We start from the raw sequence: 20550 nt of genomic DNA, 5'->3' as shown, positions 1-20550 counted from the left end.
ATTATCTTCAGGTATGGCAGAGAGCAGAGAACTCCCCAGCTTGCTGCAGTAGATGGTAGGTGCTGTCAATCTAACACTGGCTTCCACTCCTGCCCTCCAAGCTGCTTTAGAGCATAGTCCCTCACTCACACATCTCTCATAGCCGATATACCACGGAGCTGGAAAAGCTGGAATAGGAGCATTTTTTAAAAACCCCAATGTCTGAAAATGAAATGTAGCAATGTGAGCTCCCCAATCTGACCAGATAATAGAGAAATCAAATATTCAAACCAACAAGGTGAATTTTTTAAACTTCTTGTCTGAGAACAGGAAGATATTGTGTGCAGGTAACAGGTCTCTGTGCAGACATCACGATCCTTTTTTCATGATTTGGTGTTTAACTTTTTAAAAAACTTATTCTAGCTTTTACTAAAAAATCCTCCCTCCAACCCCATGATGATGCCAAATGTTAATGTATTCTCTCCAGCTTGAGAACACCTACCAGTTTCTGGTATTTTATTTATATTTTGAGCTTGATAAACAACACTGTAGACAGATTCTGATCTCATTGAACTGATGTAAACCCCAAATTAATCCAAGTTCTTGATTTACATCAGGTTTACAGACTTCTCACAGAGACCACAATCCGGTCCAGTGCCAATTTTTTCCTGCTTGAAAGACATATACGCTAGTGCTGAAGAGAAAAATAACACCACACAGAGGGAGAGGGGGGTCTATTTTTTCCTACTTTACAGAATAGGTTTTAGAGTACTGAATACAAATTATGTAGTAATATTACTGTATAACTGCAAGAAATTTAAGATGACCTTTATAATGTACAAAATATTTTTATATTTTTTTTCTTAATGCAAGAACACAAACCCTAATTTTTTACATTGGACTAAACATAACTTTTTAGACAAATTTATGCCTCAAAGATTGAAAATTTAAAAAAAAAATTAATCTGTAGAGTAGCTTTGAGTTTATTTCCTTTATTTAGGTACTATTGCTTTTAGTAGGGTAGATTTTTTTAATTCCAGTTTTAGTTTAGAAGTTCTAAACCTATGGCTTTATTCCTCTCCTGTGTAAATGTAACTTCAGAAGCACTGAATGAAAGCTACGTGCACAAACCTGAAAAGTTTGAAGAGAGTCATTTGCAAGAATCAGTTTAACCCTTAGAGGAGTAGCATTACCTGGACAGACTGCCACCTGTACACTTGGTCATGTACTTCCTGCACTCAGAGGGTTATACAGCACTAGATCAACAAGCAATCTGCTCATTGCTAAATTATTTTAGCAAGCTTAGACAACAGCAGGCTCCAGTGCTGAACAGAGGAACTCAGCAGACTCTTCCCAAATCTGACACATTTTTTTAAATTGGTTGACTAAAAAAAAAAAAAAAAAAAGCTTAAAAAAATAGCTATGTCTCACGTAACCATTTGACACTGAGACCCTCAGATGTGAGGTGCCCTAGAAGCGTCAGCTTCTGTCAGCGCCACGGATGACACATCAGCCGCAGTGGCCTAGTGTAACTCAACACTCGTGTAAAGCTGGGGTAACTAACACCTGATTGGTACCTTGCTCTGGATTAAACATGTAATTTTGCAGCAAAGCAAAGGCAGGTATAAGAGAAAAACCAGATATGTCTAAAAAAACAGCAGCGGAAATTTAGGGGAAAGTCCTGAACAGTGTTAAACATGTCCCCTGAGGAGCACACAGCACTGGCGTACACCTGCCAGCCCTCACTCATTTCAGAATTCACCAGGATTTTCACCCATTTTTTTCAAGGCTACTTAGTCCCCTCCATGGTGGACACCTGCCTCGGTCAGGGCATGCTGACCAGCAGAATGCCTGTGTCACAGCATCCTCTCACCATTTTTATCCCATCCAATTCTTGCAAAATCTCAGTGGAACCTGCTGCCCCCTCTCCAGGAGCCTCCCCTCGTGCATCCACAGCAGGGACGCAATTCCACAGCCACAGAGCTGGAGCAATTGTATCTATTTTCTGACATTATTCCAACTCTGCATGCTGCTCTATACGTACAGGTTTAGAGCCAGACCTTACCCTGTGCTTTCAGCTACTGCAGTATAAACTCAGAATATCCACTTGGGCTACTCCAACACGGTCAGTTTATACTGGTCTAACCGAGAAAACTTTTTTTTTTTCCCAAAACACACAAGAGACCTTTAAGCTGCCCATTCCCAGGACAAAACAGTGAGCATGACCAGCTTTTGTTACATGCCTAATAGCTGATAAGTGATACCAAAACAGAGTTACTTTTATCAAGACCAAAAAAAGTCTTTAGAAATGCTATATGAAGTGTTACTATTTTAATACTTTTTTTTTTTTAATAGAAGGAAAACTTTGCCCTTAAGATTTTATCACAACAAGAATTTTTTAGTTACTTTGCAGCAATTTCAACTCTTCCTGAAATACATATTTGAATTCCTGAAATCAGTTTGAATGTAGAAGTCATGGAAGTACCACTTCATTAAACCAAGTAAAACCACTGTATGTATGTAGCAGGGATAAATGTTTTGCAGCTGTACTTTCATTTGTCCAATGACTATCCACCATTTGTTGTAATTTTTTTTATTTCATTGATTTTGTATTTTTTGGCTTTTATGTTCAAAATATGTTTATAGCTTTATAAATAAAGTAATTGCCAGACTGGCTATTCAAAATAGGCCACTGGAAGTTGTAATCCTATCAAACTCTCAAATAACTATTTCTTAGAATTTAAGAAGATTCCTGCCTTTCCCCCTCGCCCCCCCTTCAGCATTTGTATGTACAAATAGTTTTCAGAATAATTGCCAAGTCTTCAATGGGTAAGACTGAAATAGTAAACCAAGACTAAGAAAAAATACCTTCTTCTACAATCCCTACCAGCCCCTTGCCTTCCCTACCCCCACACTTCATCACTTCAGCCAGGAGCAGCTAGCCTTGATCATGTCATTACTGAAAAGAAATAAAAAGGAGCGGGGGGCACTGGGAAGTTAAGGCAGCACCAGACAAGTTAAACAGCAATATGAAGTTTAACAGTGAGAAATACAACAGTCTCTCTCAAGAATTTCAAAGTATGCAGCTGAGACAGTACTACAGGGGAATTTCAGTTAGAGAAAGTTGTATAGAATCCTGGCCACCAGGACTACGAAGAACATTGAAATTTGTCAAAGCTACATAATACTCTGAACACCCAGACTGGCCCTTGCTTCCACATGCTGCTCTGCTACAGCTCCACACATGCATTGCTAACAGGAGCCAGCTGGCACAACCCTGGAGCTTCAGCAAAATACAAACAGAATTACATATAGCGTTCTGTATTAGCAACACAGCACTCCAAGGATGTACAGGATACACTCCAAGTGTATCCTGGAGCACACAGATGGATTAAACTTCTTGTAAGAATCCAGGATAAACCGAGTATTAAACTCCAGGAAGAATTTCTCTTGGAGCACTTTTAAGCTGAGGTGTACTGTTTGCAATACAGGATGCTGGAAAGGCTTCCTCATGTCCAAGTCCAGCACTGGAGTATTTTATGCCCAGTGACACTATAATATCTATAATATGCCCATATAATACACACACCAACACAAGGGCAGGCCCAGCAACCTCATTAATAAGCAGATGTGAGCAGCAGCTGCATCCAAAGCATGGGTCCAAATGCTGCCTTAGAGCAAGTTATGAATGCTTTCATTAATGGTCACATCAAAGATAAAATAAAAGCTGGTAAGCCAACAAAAAATATCCATCTGGACTGCTTGCTATTTAATTTCTGACTTAATTTGACAAGTTGTCCATTGTGTCTGACTAGTGGCTCGCATTAGTCATTAAGAAAGCCTTTACATCTGTTTTCATTTCAATTAAGCACTGCCTCAGTGCTATCATTTGTACACTCAGCAATAAGTGACAGTAAGATTGTCTAGTTCCAAATAACTAGAACCATTTACAAATGAAAGTTTAAAAGCCCTTTATTAATTCAGAAGTGAAACACTGATATTTAAAGTGAGATAAGTATGTTTATTAAGGTTCATTCTACTCTAAGGTTTATACAGAGAATGGAATGCAATACAAGCTAAGAGCACACCTCAAAGATATACCACACACCCATCCCCTACTCCCTATAAGGGAACCATAAAAAAAAAAAAAATATCAGAAAACCAGTTACTGTTTAACTAGTTGCAAGTGGCTTTGTCCAAAGAAGTTAAGCTTGATATTGCATTAGCTTGGTATGCAATAATTAAGTCTCTACAAGCTGAAGTATCACATACAGAGGCGTAAGATTTCCCGTGGACACACAAAACCATGTTTTAAAGAGCTACATCACAAGGGTTGTTTAAAATCGCCTAAAAACAAGCCACTAATGACATGCACAGGTCAATAATATTAACTTTGGTAATGTCACTCATTTTTGGTCAAACCTGGATCCGCTTGTAACAGGAATATGTATAAAAAACACACCCATCCTGTGCATAAAGCAACACACTTTGCTACCAGCTAGAGGCAGGTCTTCAAGACATGGCTGAAGTATTCAAATTTAAGCGTCAGGGGCTTGCTTAGTTCTAGATCACATCTTTCACTAGTCTGTAAAACAAGACTAACAGGACAAGAAAATGGGCAAAAAGGTTTGTTTTGTTTTTTTAAATCTCTCTTTTTCTATGCAGGACAAGAACCATCTTGAAAGTTATATAGCTTTAAGTAACACTAATTTTCCCCACAATATTTTTGGAAGAAATCCAGTAACTTTTTTTACTTTACCTAGTTCCTCAAGACACATTCTAGTTTGTTTTTCTTTCTGAAGCTATCAATACCCTGTAAATACAAGTGTTTTGTTCTTCTTGAAGAAGATGTCATAGGTGGTTTTATTTACAATGGAGTCAATGTTTAGCACTGTAACTGGACTTGAACAGTTTAAAAGTGTAATAAAATGACCTTAAGTGCCACTTTCCATAGAGAACCCACACTTAGTTCAGTTTTATTCATTGCAGAGTAAAGTAAAAAGACATCGAATTACACTAGTAAAAACTCAGATTTAAATTTGTACTCAAAAAAAACACTACACATGCAAAGGGAACAATATCCTGCTAACACAACTTCATTTGCTGCTGCATTTGTCTAATATTAACAATTATGAACAGAGCAGTGCAACTAGTATTTGGAACAATCCTTACAGTGTTCGAGTGTCAGGCACAATGCTTCACTTCTCTTCACACCACTGGTTCTCTTTGCGTACCTAAAAAAAACCCATTTTAACTATTAATATGTTGCAGTGAACTTCTAAAAGTTAGCTGTAAATTCCCCTAAGCATTCAGGATTACTTATCACAGGAAGGCATAAACCTGGAAGCAGCTTTAATTTTTCATGCAGATTTGCAATTAGGAAGTCGGTCTTCCAAACTGACCTGTTTATCAATATAAACCAAGAAATTTAGTTCTCATGCCTAGATTTGATCAAAACTGAATTTCTTCCACTAAGTAAAGCAAACAGACTAGCTTAAGACTAAATTGTTTCATGACATAGCACTGAGGGCAAACTAAAGTGCACAATTCACTGCCTTTGTATTTAAACAAGGCATCTTGCTCTGATCTTTCCCAACTCAGCCATTTTACAGTTGGTTTGTTGTTCAAGCTGTAAGATCAATGAGTTCATTACTTAAAGATGAGAATCCAAACATCTTACCTTTCCAGCCACATGCAACAATGCATCTTCAGCATTCTTACCGCAGCTCCAAACCAGCAAGCTAAGGCTGCCATAAACAATCCTACGTGCTTTCTCAGACACACATTGAGATCAGAAGTCAATAAGCTTTGTCTTGACCTTTTCAGGCAACGGGGTACAAGCACTGTAGGCACTGAAAGGTCTTCCACTAATAGCAATCTTCCAATTAGGAGCTCAGGGATTAGTTTACACTTATTGCTAACAAGTCTGTTGTATCGTACATTAAATTGTGAAGCACCGCACAATAATTCAGCATTAAAAAAAGCGCTAAATTATAATTAAACCCAGATCAGGTACCTGTGCTTCTTCCTCCTCAGTGAAGTCATTCTTAATATTGAATGTCTTGCGAATTTCTTCTGGAGTTTTCCCCTTGATCATGTTTGCCACTGTCTTGCACGTGACATCAAGCAAACCTTTGATGTCCAAGTAATTTGCAGCCTGTAGAAGGGTTTCCAAATTTAAAGCCTCCATATCAATATTCTGCCTCTGTTGACGTACTACCCAAGCTTGCTTACACTGAAACTGTAGAATACTATAACTGCAAACAGATCATCTCCATTTTGAGAGGCTTCTAGCTAGAACCTTGGAATACCTAAAACTTGCTTGCCAAACAGAAAAGACAGTAATTTGCACCAAAGACACACCCACCCCGTTCCTTCTTTTACAAAGGTCTTTCAGAAGCCTGCAAACATTTGCAGCTGAAGTGCTGTTAACCAGCTAAGACACAATGTTGGACCACAGTACCACAGAAGGTACAAAATTTAAGTCAAAGCTAGATTTTAATTTGTATGCAGATCTCCAGAACTCTATTTCTAGGAATAAGCCCTCAACTAAGGACTCAAGAGCCACAAGAAAAGAAGACAGCTGTAGGGCCCCATATTGAGAAAAGTGTATTAATTGATAAATGAGCAAGTTTAATGCACAGCATTAGATTAACAAGCATTCTAACATCCTCAACTTTAGCCAGTAGTTTGCCAGAACTACTCACCCTCCCCACATACCCCCCCAGAAGTTATTCAAGCATAAAGATTTATCAAGTGCACAAATAGCATGCACTTCACAGGGCACAAGCCTTTATACTTCCTGAACACACTTACCAGGATAAGTTCGAAGAGTGTTCCTTGGTCTACTTTCAGAAATTCTTGATCCCACACAGGGATGTCATCTGTTCTTTTTTCTTTGTTCTCATCATCCTCAGGAGGAGGTGGATCATCCTTGTGATGGGTGCACCACTGAATCACCTAATTATTGTTTTGATATTAAAGTTTTATCCAAATTATTCTCCCATTAGGTCCCAACTATAACTTAACAGCATTTTAGAAGAACTGCACCTTTTTCCCTAGATGAATACTAGAATCCTGTATAAACATGCTCCATTACCCAATATTTTCATCTTAGGACAATTGATCCCCAATCCTGGAGTACAACAACCTTCAAGGATTCCATTTGAGACAGTAGCTATTTAATTACTTACCATCTTAAAAGGCAGTTGCTGGCATTATATTCAACCCTGTGCTAACACACACAGGACTGTACAAAGGAAACCTAAACCTCATTTTTCAGTGTTTAATCTCTTTGCAGAAACACAATATTTATTAAGCAGAATACTACATAAGAGTGTAGAGTGGTAACAGCTGCCAGCAGGACATTTGCCACAGTACAAAGTTCATCTGGTAAAAGTTTGCATGTTCCCAAGCTTGTCCTTTTTATTAAAAAAAAATCATCACTTCATCACCCAGACAATTAAAAGGAACAGGGATGTACTGCAAGTAAAATCCTGTTCTGTTCTGCCAGCCCAAGAGTCTTCCCAAGTTGTTTATGTGTATGTTCACTAGGAAATAATTCCTAACCCTGTATTTAGTCCTAAACAGTCCAGTGCTTGTTTTAGCACACTTTCTACTCCAGAGCAAAAAGCATCTTAGAAGACAGCAGCATACTTTTTCCCCTTTTCTCACTTGACCCAACAATAACCATGAATTTAACACCAGCGAGTCTGCATGGTGTCTCTTCAGCACCGTGACTGCCACAGGGACACAGCTACTGCAGGTGCTCTCACCACTGCCTGTCCCTTCATCCGGTCTCTTAACATTTGGATCTCATGAATAGCCACTTCAGTTTACAGAATCCAGCTAAAACCAGTGCCTTAATACCATGAAATAGCAGCATGCACAGATGCCCAGCACACATTAGCACCTTAGGAAGCCTGTCTGGCCTCTGGCTGGTCACCCCTGTCAGTCTTCTGCCATTATCTGCCCACCAGCCTCACCCCACTTGTCAGACACCCTAGATGTCTGCATTCATGCACCTCGGACTGGTTAAGCTTGTAGCTAGCACATTAGAAGTATTTTTAATACAATAGTTCATAATAGTCAACATGAATTTCACATTTCATTACTGCTATACAACACTACCACTTCCAGCATCTTACCTTTTTTAAGATGGCTGCATTCACATTTGGAAGAGGGACTGGGTCATCATCACCTTCATCATCCATTCCCAAATCTAAAAATGGAAAGATGACTAAGCAATCAGCAGGCAAAGCCATTTACTCTTCTCTGAATTGGGCCGTTTCACCAGTTCTCCACTATTTCAATAAGACGGGGGCAGAATGGATTGGTAGCAAAGGATCTCAGACTGGAGAAGTCAGAAGCTTCTAGAACGCTCTGATGAGGCTCTGTGGAGCCACAGCTGCATTACAGATAATAGGTTATACCAAGTTTAGGCTAAGGAGCTAATAAGGCTACCTCAAATGAGAGCATCAGCAAACCATTGGTTAAACAGTCAGTTGCTTGTTAGAGCAGAACTTGCTAGTTCAGTGTTCTGGGAACAGGATGTGCTGAAGAATCAGACAAATATTTATATATTTTTACCACTTTCAACAGTTCAGTCCACAAGTTAAACCAAAGTGTTCCAACTGAGAGCTCCCATTCAAATTATTATTTCATAAGAATTCTGATCTACTGTGGTAAGGAGAGAAATTTTTTGTCCCCTATAGGAGTGGGAAATACCATAGCCATAGAAATGCTCATGAATTTGCCTCTGAAGCACTTGCACTGATTCTTAACAGCTGAAGGAGTTTGCACACTAAGACAGCAGCACAAACCCTTCAATCCAAATAACATTTATAAAGCATGGCTTCCAATACTCTTTGTTTTAAAAGCTTGTCAGCATGCTCAAGAGAGATTTGGATAAAGTTTGTCACTTCGATTCCTTAATCATATGAAGGAGACAAAGTAAAAATTTGAAAAAAAATTTGAACTTGATATGCAGAACAAATAGCACCTTAGCCATCCTTGATTAGAGAATGGGGTTTTTTATTACACAAAAGCTAACAGTTGGATGACCCTAGCTGTCAAAGTTTAACATCTTATAATTAGTTACATAATTGAGTAACTACACAGACCTTCACTCATCATATGCACAGATGAGCCAACTCTACATCCCCAAGGAACTTAATTTTTTAAGATGACTGTCACACCATCATCACTGATCAAATTTGTGCACAAGAATAGCATGTACTTCCGTATTAGGCAAGTTAACTACTGTTACTATTAGTGGGATATTAATTAGCACTACTTTTTGTTTGAAATAACTTCAGAGATCCAGAAACTAAAATACTGACATTAAAGGGTACTCAATATATCACCAATTACTGGAAACTCCAAATGCACGCTTCGAACACAGTGGCAGATACTAGTGTAAAAAGTGACCAGTTCAAAATTACTGGTATGGGGAAATAATTCAAGCAGTATCTCACATTTAGTCGACTCTGCTCAACTTGTCCCCACCACCTCCAAGGCAGAAATTTCATCTGTTATCAAAAAATTATACTTCATTGGTGGTCCCATGATGCTCAACATGACCTTCCAGCTGCAGCACCCAACACACAAAATGTTTATTAACTGATGCTTAACCAGCTGGACTGCAAATTATTGTGCTCCCTCATGTATCCCAGTCAACTGCTGCATTTCCTGCTCATGTCGCCAGTCATGTTCAACAGCATCTTATTAACGGAATCAAAGTGTTCAATGCTTGGAGTATTTCAATCTTATTTTTACTATTCTTATATATAAGGTGTCACACCCAAAGATTTATTACCAAGAACAGAATTTTAACTACACCTACAGAAAGATTTTTTTCCCCCCCAATTCACGAATACACCCAAAAACTGGAAAATACACACCAGTAAACAATGAGGATTTGCACTAGAGGGATTAGACACAGTTTGCTCTGTATCCTAGCCATCTGGCAGACTTCCCCTCCCCCACCACGAGTTCTTTTGTTTCAAATTTATGTCAGCGGGAGATGAGAACTAAGTATTTATTCCAAATAATTTGACTGCATCCATAGTCTCATAATAAAGGTTTCATTTCAGCTCTGTCTTCATCACATTTCTTTATCATTTCCCGCTCCATTTAAAATATGTTTACATTGTAAGACGGGTTTATATGATTAAATAAACTCAGTTTTTAATATTACTAGATGTTCTGTTTGCTTAACTTTCACAAAACCAAAGTACACTGTAGGTGAGGCAGTGGGGTGCTTGTATTTTACTAGTCTCCCTGTAAATGCTCTTAACAAGAGGACTTAACTTTAAGCTTTTTGCAAGAGCACATCCACCCAAAACATAGTTCCAGCTGTTCTGACATGAGACAGCGAATGGTTCCATAGGCCTGGAAACCCTGTTTCAGCACAGTACCGGTTTGTCTCCTTTGGTCACAACTCCTGTTCAAAAAGCTTCCTTGGGCTTCACTCTTACCTTCCAGCATGGTCTTTATAGTGACAGACTGTTTTGCAATTTCAACATCAACTTCAAAGATTTCGCCATCTGAGCTCTGCAGTTTAATTGAAGGCATCTACAAGAGAAGGACAGTTATCTCCACACAATATTCAGCAAATGTTACAAGTTTAGCAGACTTAAAGATGTACATTACCCTTCCTATTTATACTGGTTCTTACCAACAGCAGACAGCCCAGTGCCACCTAAAGTATGCTCAGATTATTCACTGCTTGAATTGACAGGCCTAAATTCATTAATCCTCCTGCTTAAGAAACAAGGATTGACAGAAAGAAGCATAACCTCAATGTAAGAGAACTTTTTTCTCCATTTGAAAGCAGAAAATACACAAAATTTATTAGTCCGTTCCCATATTTTTTTTACAGTACAACACTACAGCTATATTTCTCTCAAGCTTACTTTCAAGACTTCCAAACACTACTGTTTTCAAATCCAAACAACTGCTACTCACTTTGACTACTCAGGTCAGATCTCAAAAGCAGTTTTCAAATTATAGTCTCTTGAACAGAATCACAAAATTGAGGTTGGAAGAAACCTCTCTAGGCAAAGTCTAGTCCAGTCTCCCTTCCTCCAAAGCCAAATAGACCAGGTTACTCAGGATCAAGGGGTTTCCTTAAGAAAAGTGTTTGGTTTTCTGAAAAGAATAAAAAGCAATATACCACTGTGAGGAAGGCTACTCTTACAGAGTAGGAAGATAGATCAGCACTTTGTCAGCATTAGGAAAGACCAAGATGACTATGCATTTTAACAGAGTTTTTTAAGTCATGATAAGACCTACAATAGAAGCAACAGACTTCAAATATGTCAATAGTATTAAAATAAACCTTACAAGAATCTATCTTTCCAGATATTTAACAACTCAAACCCAGAAGAAATGTACTTGATACAGCAGCTCATAGGTTACAACTTCCGTCTAGAACTACACATTAAGTCCGTTTGGGTATCACTGCACTTGTATCAACTGACTCAAGGGACATGACAAACATATTTGCCTGGCCACAAAAATTTTATAAGTCAGTTCTCAACAAACTAGTAGGATGTACTACAAAAAGTTCCTTTACCACTCAAAATATGTTAGCAGCAGACCACTGCGACAGTTTCATTTTTTTTCAAGTCACCTGCTTAAAGATCTCTAAAGCCTGTATTTGTAAATACAGCCTGCAAGAGCACTGTAAAAAGAAGCTCTAGAAACAGAGAACATCAAATTAATTTCATTTAATTTTCAAGTGTTCTTCCCCCACCAAACCTAAGAACCAGCTCCTTACAGTAGTACTTGAAGTACCCAAATCGAATTAGCTGGACCACTTTCAGCAAACTTACATTATCCCTTTCTGAATGTCTCCTGTAGTTCATCAGCATGGCTGAGCCTGACAGTACCGCACCAAACCCAGGCCAGTGGAGACCAGCCAAAACATGCTATTAAGCAGCTCACACCAGCATGAAGCCCTCGTTGCTTTAATTTCCATTTGGCAGCGCAAGCAGATAGTTAATGTTTACACAGTCATGTAACCCTATATGACAGTGCTACTTCTAATTAAGACGGGTGTTCTGGAGAGACATGGTTAAGACTGTTCCAAAGATAACAAATATATATAAACAAAAATAGAATTCTGAGTAAAGCATAGTTTTGAGTTCGTAGTTTCAATGATGCTCTGAAAAAAAAAAAATTATCTAGGCATACACTCCAGATTTAATGCATCTGTTCTTGCAGTGACTGAGAACGCCCAAGAACAAACCCAGCTTCATTCGCCAGCCTCCCCATGCTGGTGCCCAGGTTTACATAATGCTGCCTTAACGAGTCCAGCCCCTGCAAAAATATTCACACTGAGACCCTTATATCACCCAAGCCCACTTTTATCAAAACATTTAGGTTATGGTTAAGAGTCTTAATCAGGTGGAATGAAGCTAATCTATTGTCTTATCACTGATAAAAGATCAGTATTTCATCCTTTTTTTTTTTTTTCTTTTTTAAAACACAGAGCACAGTGTCCTGAAAGAAAAGAGAAAAAAAAAATCATTTTTAACAAACTGCCATACAGCTCTGGAAAGAGACAGGCCCAGAATAGCAAGACAATTGGGTGACTAAGCAGACCGGTCCTAACAGCTCTATTCGACAACAGCAAAACAGGTTGAGAGCTATTTCAAAAGCCACACCTGAATCACAACAGTAATTTGCATGCATAAGCTTGAAACGGAGAACTCAGGCACCTCCACGAGCGCTACTAGGCAACTCCGCGTCTCCCAGAGCCACTCCGGATAGATTCCCGCCCCTTCCCCTCCGTGTCACCGGCTGCACCGCTGCCTTTATTTCATCACCTCGCACCTGAGCCGCTCTGCCCGCGCTGCCGCTCCAGCCTCCCTCGCCACGAGGAGCTGCCCGGGGAGCCCCGGGGCGGCCGCTCGGGGGAGGCTCGGGCCCCGCGGGGGGGGAGCGGGGCGGGGGGCAGCTCCTCAGCTTTATTTACCAGGCCCCACAGGCGGCACATCCCCACAGCCACTCCCCACCTCCCCTAAGGGCACCACGAGCGTCTCAGCCCCACACTGCCCAGGGAGGGCTCAGCCCTCGGCTCAGCCCCTCAGCGACCCTCCCCGACCGCCACCCGGGAGCTCCGCCGCCACGGTCACCCGCGCCAGGCGGGCCCAGGCCAGGCCTACTGCCCCCACCGAGCGGGCCCCACGGCCCAGCTCAGCCCCCGCCGCCGCCTCCAGCACCTATCCCGGCCCCGCCGGCACTGGGCAACCCCCTGAGCTCGCAGGCCTCACCGTGAGGCGGCTGCGTCCGGCTCCGCGCTGACGGGATCTGGCGGCGGCGGCGCTCGGGGCCCAACTGCGACGGCGGCTTTATATGGCGAGGGAGGGGCGCGGGGGAGGGGGAAGGACCCGCCTCTCTCTGCCTCGCAACGGCCGGACTGCCCGCCGCGAACGCCTAAGCGAAACACCCCGCTCTGGCGCCCAAACGGCGCAGAGTGCGGCTGAGGGCTGAAAAAACGGGCCCGCACCGCCCTGTGCAGCGCGGGGACGGGGGAAGCAGAGCCGAAACGAGGGGAGGGGGAAAGCGGCGGCGGTCGGGTCTTTCAGGCAGTGGCATGGTCGCCCCAGGAACCGCAGAATGGGCGGGGGCGCGTCGCGCGGGCCAACGGCTGCGGCGCCCCTGCCCCCCGCGCGCGGCTGAGCGGCCGGGGCGGCCTCGGGCCCCGAGTGCGGGGACGGGGACGCGCCCGGGGAGCCCCGGGCCCGGTGGTGGGGGAACGGGGTGCGGCCGGGTGCTGCCCGTGACGGGGAGCGCGGCGTCCCGATGGAAACCACCCGTGGTGGTGCGGCCTGTGGTGCCGGGAGGCCGGCCCGGTGCCCTCCTGGGGAAACAACCGGCCGTGTGCTTAAAAACGGTGACTGGGAGGAGCCCGGGCTGGTCGCAAAAAGCTCACGTTGGGCGTTTTCCTTTTAGCGGGGTTCCACAAGGAGAAAGCCCAAGGCCCGGGGGGAACCGACGCCCCTGCGAGGGCAGCCCGAGGCGGCGGGGGAGGCCGGTCGGGTGCGCGGTGGCATCTCGGATGTGAGCGCTGCGAGGTGTGAGCTTCAGTGGCTGCGAGGGCAGCAGAAAACATTTTAACTGAAAAACTATCCTGGAAAAGTGGCCGACTTCAAATAGTTACAACAGCAGGTTGCTCTCCTCGAGTGGCAGTACAGCTGAGGACAGCGCACAGGACTGGAAACGTATTATAGGTCTAACAGTCGCTGAACATCTACCCCAAGTCTGCCGGGTATTCAGGCAGCTACAGCTCTGCCCCTGCCCAGAGCCCATTAGAGCATCTCCAGACACCAGCTGCACAAGGAGCCACCAGGCTGGAGGAGCGGACTGGGAGCTGGGAACCACGGTGATGCAGCCAAAGCTGCGCTGCCTTAGCACAACCCCTGACCTGAGCACGTACCGTTTTCTGAAAGGTCAAGAGTTGTTCTAGATGGCAACAGGCATTGAGTAGTCAGAAAAAGAGACTGGGAAGTTTTTGCTCAGTGATGAAGGCAGACTGGGGTACAAGTCCACCAAAGTAAATGCAAGGTGTCCAGGTGCTGCATTGTGCTGACACAGACACCACGCGTTCCACGCTATTGTTGAGCCTGGTTTTGCATCAGCTGCCCACGGCAAAGTGGCTTTTAAGTAGCTGAGATATTTACTCAGTGACGACCTATAATTACAACTATTTGCTTTACTTCAAATCTTAATTAAAAATGTTTTTAGAACCAAAGAATGTTTTCACAGCACTCCAATGCAGACATATCCATGCTACTTGTGAGCAGCCTGGTAGCTGCAAGAGCATTGCCCTCCAGAGCACAGTGCAGTGTAAGTCACCGCTTTCCCTTCCCTTAGGATCCCAGAGGGTCCCAGGCTGTGCACTACGCACCTTATTGAACAAGTGAGTCATACCCACTAGAAAATACCTTCTAACAAAGAATTCCTCTAAGATTCAGAAATTCTCATTTCAGATGCTGCAGCCCCAGGCAGTAGCCTAGTGGCAGATGTATAAAGTCAACTTTCTTTTCTTAGTTTTCTACCTGAGTGACATAACCAGCAAGATCACAAATATTGCAAGTATTTGATGCAGAACAACGAGCAGGTTTAGTTTATAGTGAAAGCACGCTGATAGTGTTTCTTGCAGCCTGTTGGTTACAGCTGATACCTCGTAGAGATCAAAGACTGAACTACAGATTCACAGCCAGGAAGAACCTCTTAGAGCTCAGGTGATGGTGAGGCTGCTCCACACTGTGTCATATCACTTAAATAGCTTTACACACAAATTCCCAAGAACTTGGAGGAGACTGCCTGACTTGGGAATCTTCTTTCATGGACTTTAGAATGCCGAGCAGCTCGTTAGCCACAGTTCACTTGAAGATGGGTCTGAGGAACCTGCTCTGAATTTGAAGATGGATCTAAATGCAGAGTATGGTCCAGAGGACCTCAGTGGTCCCTTCCAGCCTGAATTACTGTACACTGAATTACTGTACGCTTCTGTAACATGTGCTTCTGTGGAACTCTTCATAACAGCTGAGTGAGCATCCAAAGGTGTCAGGTGGTGCTTATACGGCAGACTTTGACGCTAACAGAGGTTCCTCAAAGATCCTGCTATTAGTAACCAGATAAGCTCTTTGTTCACCATTCGTTAGGACCTAGTTATCATTTTTTTTAATATATACATATGTCTCACATATATATATGTGAAGCCTCCAAACTATGCCTAGGGTGACCTTTTGATTGTACCATTATCACATTTACCTCTTTCCTCCTTGATCAGTCCATCTCATGCTCCAATGCTGAGAACTGCATTCACTGCACTACAAAAAGAAACAACACTGCCTTTATTTTCCTTAAACATTCTTTTTTGTTTGTTTTATTTATATGAAAACTCCTTGGTTTAGAGGATCAGATGATGACAGAAGGTGGTCTGTGGAAAACATATCTGCAAATCCTAAATCCTCTTCCCCAATGTTGCCAAAGATGAAGGTTTCTGATTTGGCTCGTGACCAGCGAGCACAGGCTCTCAGACCACAAATCAGGCTCAGCAGAGGGGGATGGGGTTTGCTTTCTACACAAGACAAATCTAATAAAATCTAGGAGTAGTCAGCTAAATTCCATGCTTAATTATGGTCTGTATATGAATTTAATTTGAAGTGATACTATTGATGAGGTTTTTATTTGATACAGCCTTCTAAAGGAGAAAATTCAGTCCACAGTGAACTTTGAATTCAGCTGTTGAATTAGAAGTCTGTGAAAGTTAAAACAACAACAACACCCCACACTCAAAAAGAGCAGCAGCCGGCTGTCACTGATAGGCTGTAATCACATGAAGGCCACCTCCCGCTGTGCCCTACATATCGTACAACGAACGGCCGCAGCACGTCCAGATGCTTTCTGTTATCTCTCCTGAAAAAGCAGCTGCTGCAGCGTTGATAGCTAAAGTCCCACGAGTGAGTCAGTATTAATAACACAAAACATCCATCCTTTGGTAAAGCTGCAAGGCAGAGAACAAGATTTTTCAGGAAGATGGGTGGCCCAATTTCAATTGTTACACACATCCATAATCATTGCAATGCAAATAATCCTAAACCGAAGCATTGCCACCCTGAGCCAGAAAGATAATTACACCAGCCACAGATAAATACAATTAAGGGCCTTTTACCCCTAAGAACCCAGATGAGGAAGGGGAAGCTGAACACTAAAGCAAATACCTGAAGAGACTGGAGCAATCAAGATCAGTGCAAGCTTGATTTAACGCCTACTGGATCCAGAAGAGCTCTGACCTACATCCTCGCAGCATCGCTGGGCTGTGGGCAAAGCCGTGCAAGGGGATTGAAACAGATGAGCATCAGGGCAGCCTCCCAGACACAGCACTGATCTGCTCCACAGTCACAGAGTCCCTTCCTGGCATTGTCAGCCAAAAATTACCGTGCTCCCCACCCCTCCAAACACCTCGCACTTCCCACTTTTACCCAGAAACTGGTGGGGTTTTTGTTGTTGTGTGTGGTGAGGTTTTTGTTTGTTTCCTGCTGGTGGTTATTTAGAGACTACAGAGATAACACACTGATTATTTTTCAACACCACAAGCATCTAAGCCTAATAAGAACCAGGCTTGAAAAAGCTCAGCTTTGCTCCATGGGCAAGTTGGGAAACTTCACAGAACTCAGTCCCAAGCCACACGGATGGGGTGCGACAAGGGCCAAACTTGAGGGTCTTGCAAGCGGAGCTGCAGAGAGCACCAGGGACAATTTGCTGCAAAGCAGCTGTGACAATCGAATCTGAACAAGAACCTAATCTACACGTAGAGGAAGGTGAGACTTGCTTCAAAAATACTCCTTTTTCTTTTCAGGAATACAAAAGATAGGGGACATTTTTTAAAACAAACAGCCACAGCAGCAAGTTAGAAAAAAATTGGAACTGACTGGTTCAGCATAAAACCAGAAAACAGAATTATTCATGACAGAGATGGCAGAAAGACATTGTTGAGCTCAGCAGCCTGTACCACCGTTGTTTAATGCAATCTTGCAACAATGCAGCAGAAGAGAAAAATTCTTGTTCTCAGTACAACTCTGGAAAAAGCTGATTATTGTTTCCACTTCATCAAAACTTTCATTACAGGTGCATCCTCAAGAAGGTGCCGCTTCTCATCCAAGCTGTGCCCCAGCAACGCAACACGGTGGGTGGCAGAGCCCCCCCGACTGGGTGAGAATCCGATTAACTCTACAGACAAAACTCAATAGCCAAATCCTGCCAAGCAGACATCAACTGTTTTTTTTCTTTATCAGCCTCTGTTTCTTCCTCTAACAAGACTCAGATTCCCCTTACGTAACTGCAGGGATTCATGATAGTTTAGAAGACTAAAGACGGGGAAAACCTAAAAAAAAAAAAAAAAAAGGATTAAAAATAAAAACTCACCTACCTCAAGTGTATTTGCAGCATCTACCTCCTAACTTCATCTTCAGTCCACCTCCACATACTTAAACAGACCGATTTTGGTACCTTTTGGTGCTTTAAACCCTTTGGAGTGCTAGAAGGAGCCAGGCTCAGGGATGATGAGTGGCCCATAGGGCTCATCCACAGAGAGATGTACTCGTATTTATTCCGTGAAAAGAGTAGAGTTGCTTTAAACAGTCTTAAGAACCACTTTGAGTGGCAACATATAAAGTTGTGAACATCCCCGATAACCAAGCATGAGAGCAGGTGAACCAGGTTGGCTTTAAAGGGTTGCATGGCACCTGATTTCAATCTTGCAGCTGTTCAAAGTCCAGAAAAACAGATTATTCTAGGCTGGTTCTTACACCACAGTCAATAAAGAGCAGTTGGTTTGAGGTTTCAAAGTCCTTGGGAATAAATAGAGTGTGTTTCAGAAGTCAGGCTAATTCAAAGCATTTTTAAGAGATTGCAGGGGAAAAGGGCGAGTCCAGTGCTGTTTTGAGACGGCTGAACTAAAACTAGATAAACTCATGAGCAGCCACAACGCAGAACCCATCCCCAGCTCAAAAGGAGCAAAGCTGCCTGCAAACTGGGTCAGGCATGGAATGAACATCGCAGGATCCTCTCAGATAAGGCTCATCCAGGGACACCCTCTTTTTCTTGATTTAAAAAAAAAAAAAAAAGGAGACAGAGCAGCATTCATTGCCTGCTCTTGCACTGACTGTTAAAAGAAAGGGTTTGGACACAAAGTTTTATGATGAGGCAGGGGGTGGTGGGTAACTTTTTGGAACTGCCTGAAAAAGGAAGGCAGGCGGGAGCCAGGCTAAAGCCTTTCAGCCCAATGGATCACGCTGTTACCAGTTCACACAGTACATTCCTCTTGGACTGTTCAGCACTTGGTTTTCAAATGCATACTCCAGAAGACAGTTTACATATTTAATAAAAATCAGGGAAAAGCCCCAACTCCTCCCCAAAAAAGTTCTGTTTGGGGGAAATCTCATGAGGAAGATGTATACAGGAGTCAGCAATAGGACCAAGTAGCAAAGATTTAGTCTGATTTACACAACTGTATGCAATGATGCAAGTATCTACAAAATGGACAGTCAGCAGAAGCACCTGCCTGCGAGTTTTCAGCCAGTATCTTCCCCCCAAATCATCCTGCTCCACCTCCAACACCAGCCCCAGAGCTGCAGAGCCTGCGCGAGGGTCAGAAAAAACAAACAGATACCAGTTTGAAGTTATTGGAGCATCTCCCCACTCCATTTCCAGCTTATGTTTTGCAAACCACAACCAAAGCCTTGTGACAGCTTCACAGCAGCTGATGAACGAGCTAATGGGATAAGCACCAGTCCTGAGTCTCATGTACTGTAACCCAGGAAGATGCTTTTTTAAGGACAGAAATGTCGGCATTTTCTGTCCTAGCCCTGAGAACACCCAAAACTAGATATTCTGCAGCCTCACCAGCTAACTCATCCCAGTGCTACAGTGCCCTCCTATTTGAAAAGCTATTATGTCCAACCTGGTTTTAGAGGTTTCCCAAATGTTGGTTAATTACTTATATGTAATACTTGGGTACTGTTCCAGATTATTGTTTCGTACCCCAGCAGCAATCAGTTTAATCAGCATCCAAAAGCAGTTCCATTCACCATAATTACAAGAGATCAGGAGCTGTAGTTCAAACCATCTTAAAGAATAAAGCTTTTAAGCCACAGCACAGGTTTTAAAAGGCTTAAACCATGCAGTACTACTTAATTTAAAACCAAAAGTGTCATTTCAGCCTTTTTTTCCTGTATATATGCCAAAGAACTCCAGTCCCTCACTCAAGAGAGCAGCTTGCCTTTATTCTCATCCAAAAGGAGCACAGTCAAATGAATTAGAGCACCAAAATAACTTCTTAAAAAACCACAGCAGGCTGACTCATGAACTGCTTACTCTGCAGGGCTTTTTTACTGTATTCACGGGTACTGAAAGATTTCTACAGTCCAGTGCAATTTTTACTTAACACTTTGCTTTCCAACCTTCTCCTGGAACTTGCAGAGAACTACTACTCGGTGTAGCAATCACTGTAGCGTACAGAAGGTAGCCTATGCATTCTGTGAGTGTTCAAAAAATCATTGCTTGCAATATTTTCCTCCAAAATCTTAAGCTCGTATAAACCATGCATATGGTTGCAAAAACCAAGGAATACTAAAAAGCCATTTGTCTTACGTAAACCTTTAACCTAAGCAAACTCCCCTACAACATACCTTGAGTTTCCATGAGTGCTCAACATACAGACAAAACAAGAAGCAATTAAAGAGTGATAAACAACAGCTGCAGAAGTGGTGAAAGTAGAGCCACACCTTCAATTAATTTGGAGCAGCTTTTAATTTCAAATTCAAAATCATGATTCGATGGCACAAGTGCATTTATCCTTCAGACCCCTCCTGCTTGCGGTCACAGCTCCTCGACAGCAGGAATTGTGCCACAGTATTAGTAAGGAAATGAGGATGAAGGGATGAGAGGGGAAAAACAGACAAATGTGTTTATCGAACTACAAAAAAAGGCCCCAAATAAACCTAGCACTTGCATAACAGTTTTGCATTGTACATGAGGAAACCCTTCGCCTTT

General features: G+C 42.5%; 2 protein-coding genes across 4 annotated transcripts in view; one reads left to right on the top strand and one right to left on the bottom strand.

Moving 5' to 3' along the window:
• TCF7 (transcription factor 7) overlaps window positions 1-2443 on the top strand; it is a 70191-nt gene extending 67748 nt beyond the window's left edge. Inside the window, exon 11 of the mRNA XM_065643928.1 lies at window positions 2382-2443. Within this exon, the coding sequence (XP_065500000.1) occupies window positions 2382-2443 (62 nt within the window). The remainder of the gene's footprint in view (window positions 1-2381) is intronic.
• Window positions 2444-3933: 1490 nt separating this feature from the next.
• On the bottom strand, window positions 3934-13344 carry SKP1 (S-phase kinase associated protein 1). Of its 3 annotated transcripts, XM_065644049.1 has the most exons (7): window positions 13260-13344; window positions 10458-10554; window positions 8127-8200; window positions 6796-6939; window positions 5996-6136; window positions 5152-5213; window positions 3934-4577 (listed from the first exon to the last, which is right to left on the bottom strand). In XM_065644049.1, the coding sequence occupies exons 2-6, from the start codon at window positions 10552-10554 to the stop codon at window positions 5178-5180; spliced, it is 492 nt and encodes a 163-aa protein (XP_065500121.1). In that variant the 5' UTR covers window positions 13260-13344; the 3' UTR covers window positions 3934-4577; window positions 5152-5177. The 3 variants fall into 3 exon arrangements, with proteins under 3 accessions (XP_065500121.1, XP_065500120.1, XP_065500122.1); XM_065644048.1 differs by having other exon boundaries at window positions 3934-5213; XM_065644050.1 differs by lacking the exon at window positions 13260-13344 and adding an exon at window positions 10948-11124 and having other exon boundaries at window positions 3934-5213.
• Window positions 13345-20550: the final 7206 nt, after the last annotated feature.

The sequence above is a fragment of the Caloenas nicobarica genome, chromosome 13 (genome assembly GCF_036013445.1).
Source record: "Caloenas nicobarica isolate bCalNic1 chromosome 13, bCalNic1.hap1, whole genome shotgun sequence".
In the NCBI taxonomy this organism is placed as follows: Eukaryota; Metazoa; Chordata; class Aves; order Columbiformes; family Columbidae; genus Caloenas; species Caloenas nicobarica.
Note: the sequence above shows the minus strand (reverse complement) of the source record. Positions and strands in the feature narration are given on the sequence as shown.

What these genes read in the sequence shown, in the direction of transcription:
- SKP1 (XM_065644048.1), bottom strand. Translation starts at nt 10,554, where the DNA reads ATGCCTTCAATTAAACTGCAGAGCTCAGATGGCGAAATCTTTGAAGTT. An exon ending in TATAAAGACCATGCTGGAAG is followed by an intron (nt 8,201 to 10,457) that starts GTAAGAGTGAAG and finishes TTCCATTTTTAG; the next exon opens with ATTTGGGAATGGATGATGAA. An exon ending in CTGAGGAGGAAGAAGCACAG is followed by an intron (nt 5,214 to 5,995) that starts GTACCTGATCTG and finishes GGTTTTTTTTAG; the next exon opens with GTACGCAAAGAGAACCAGTG.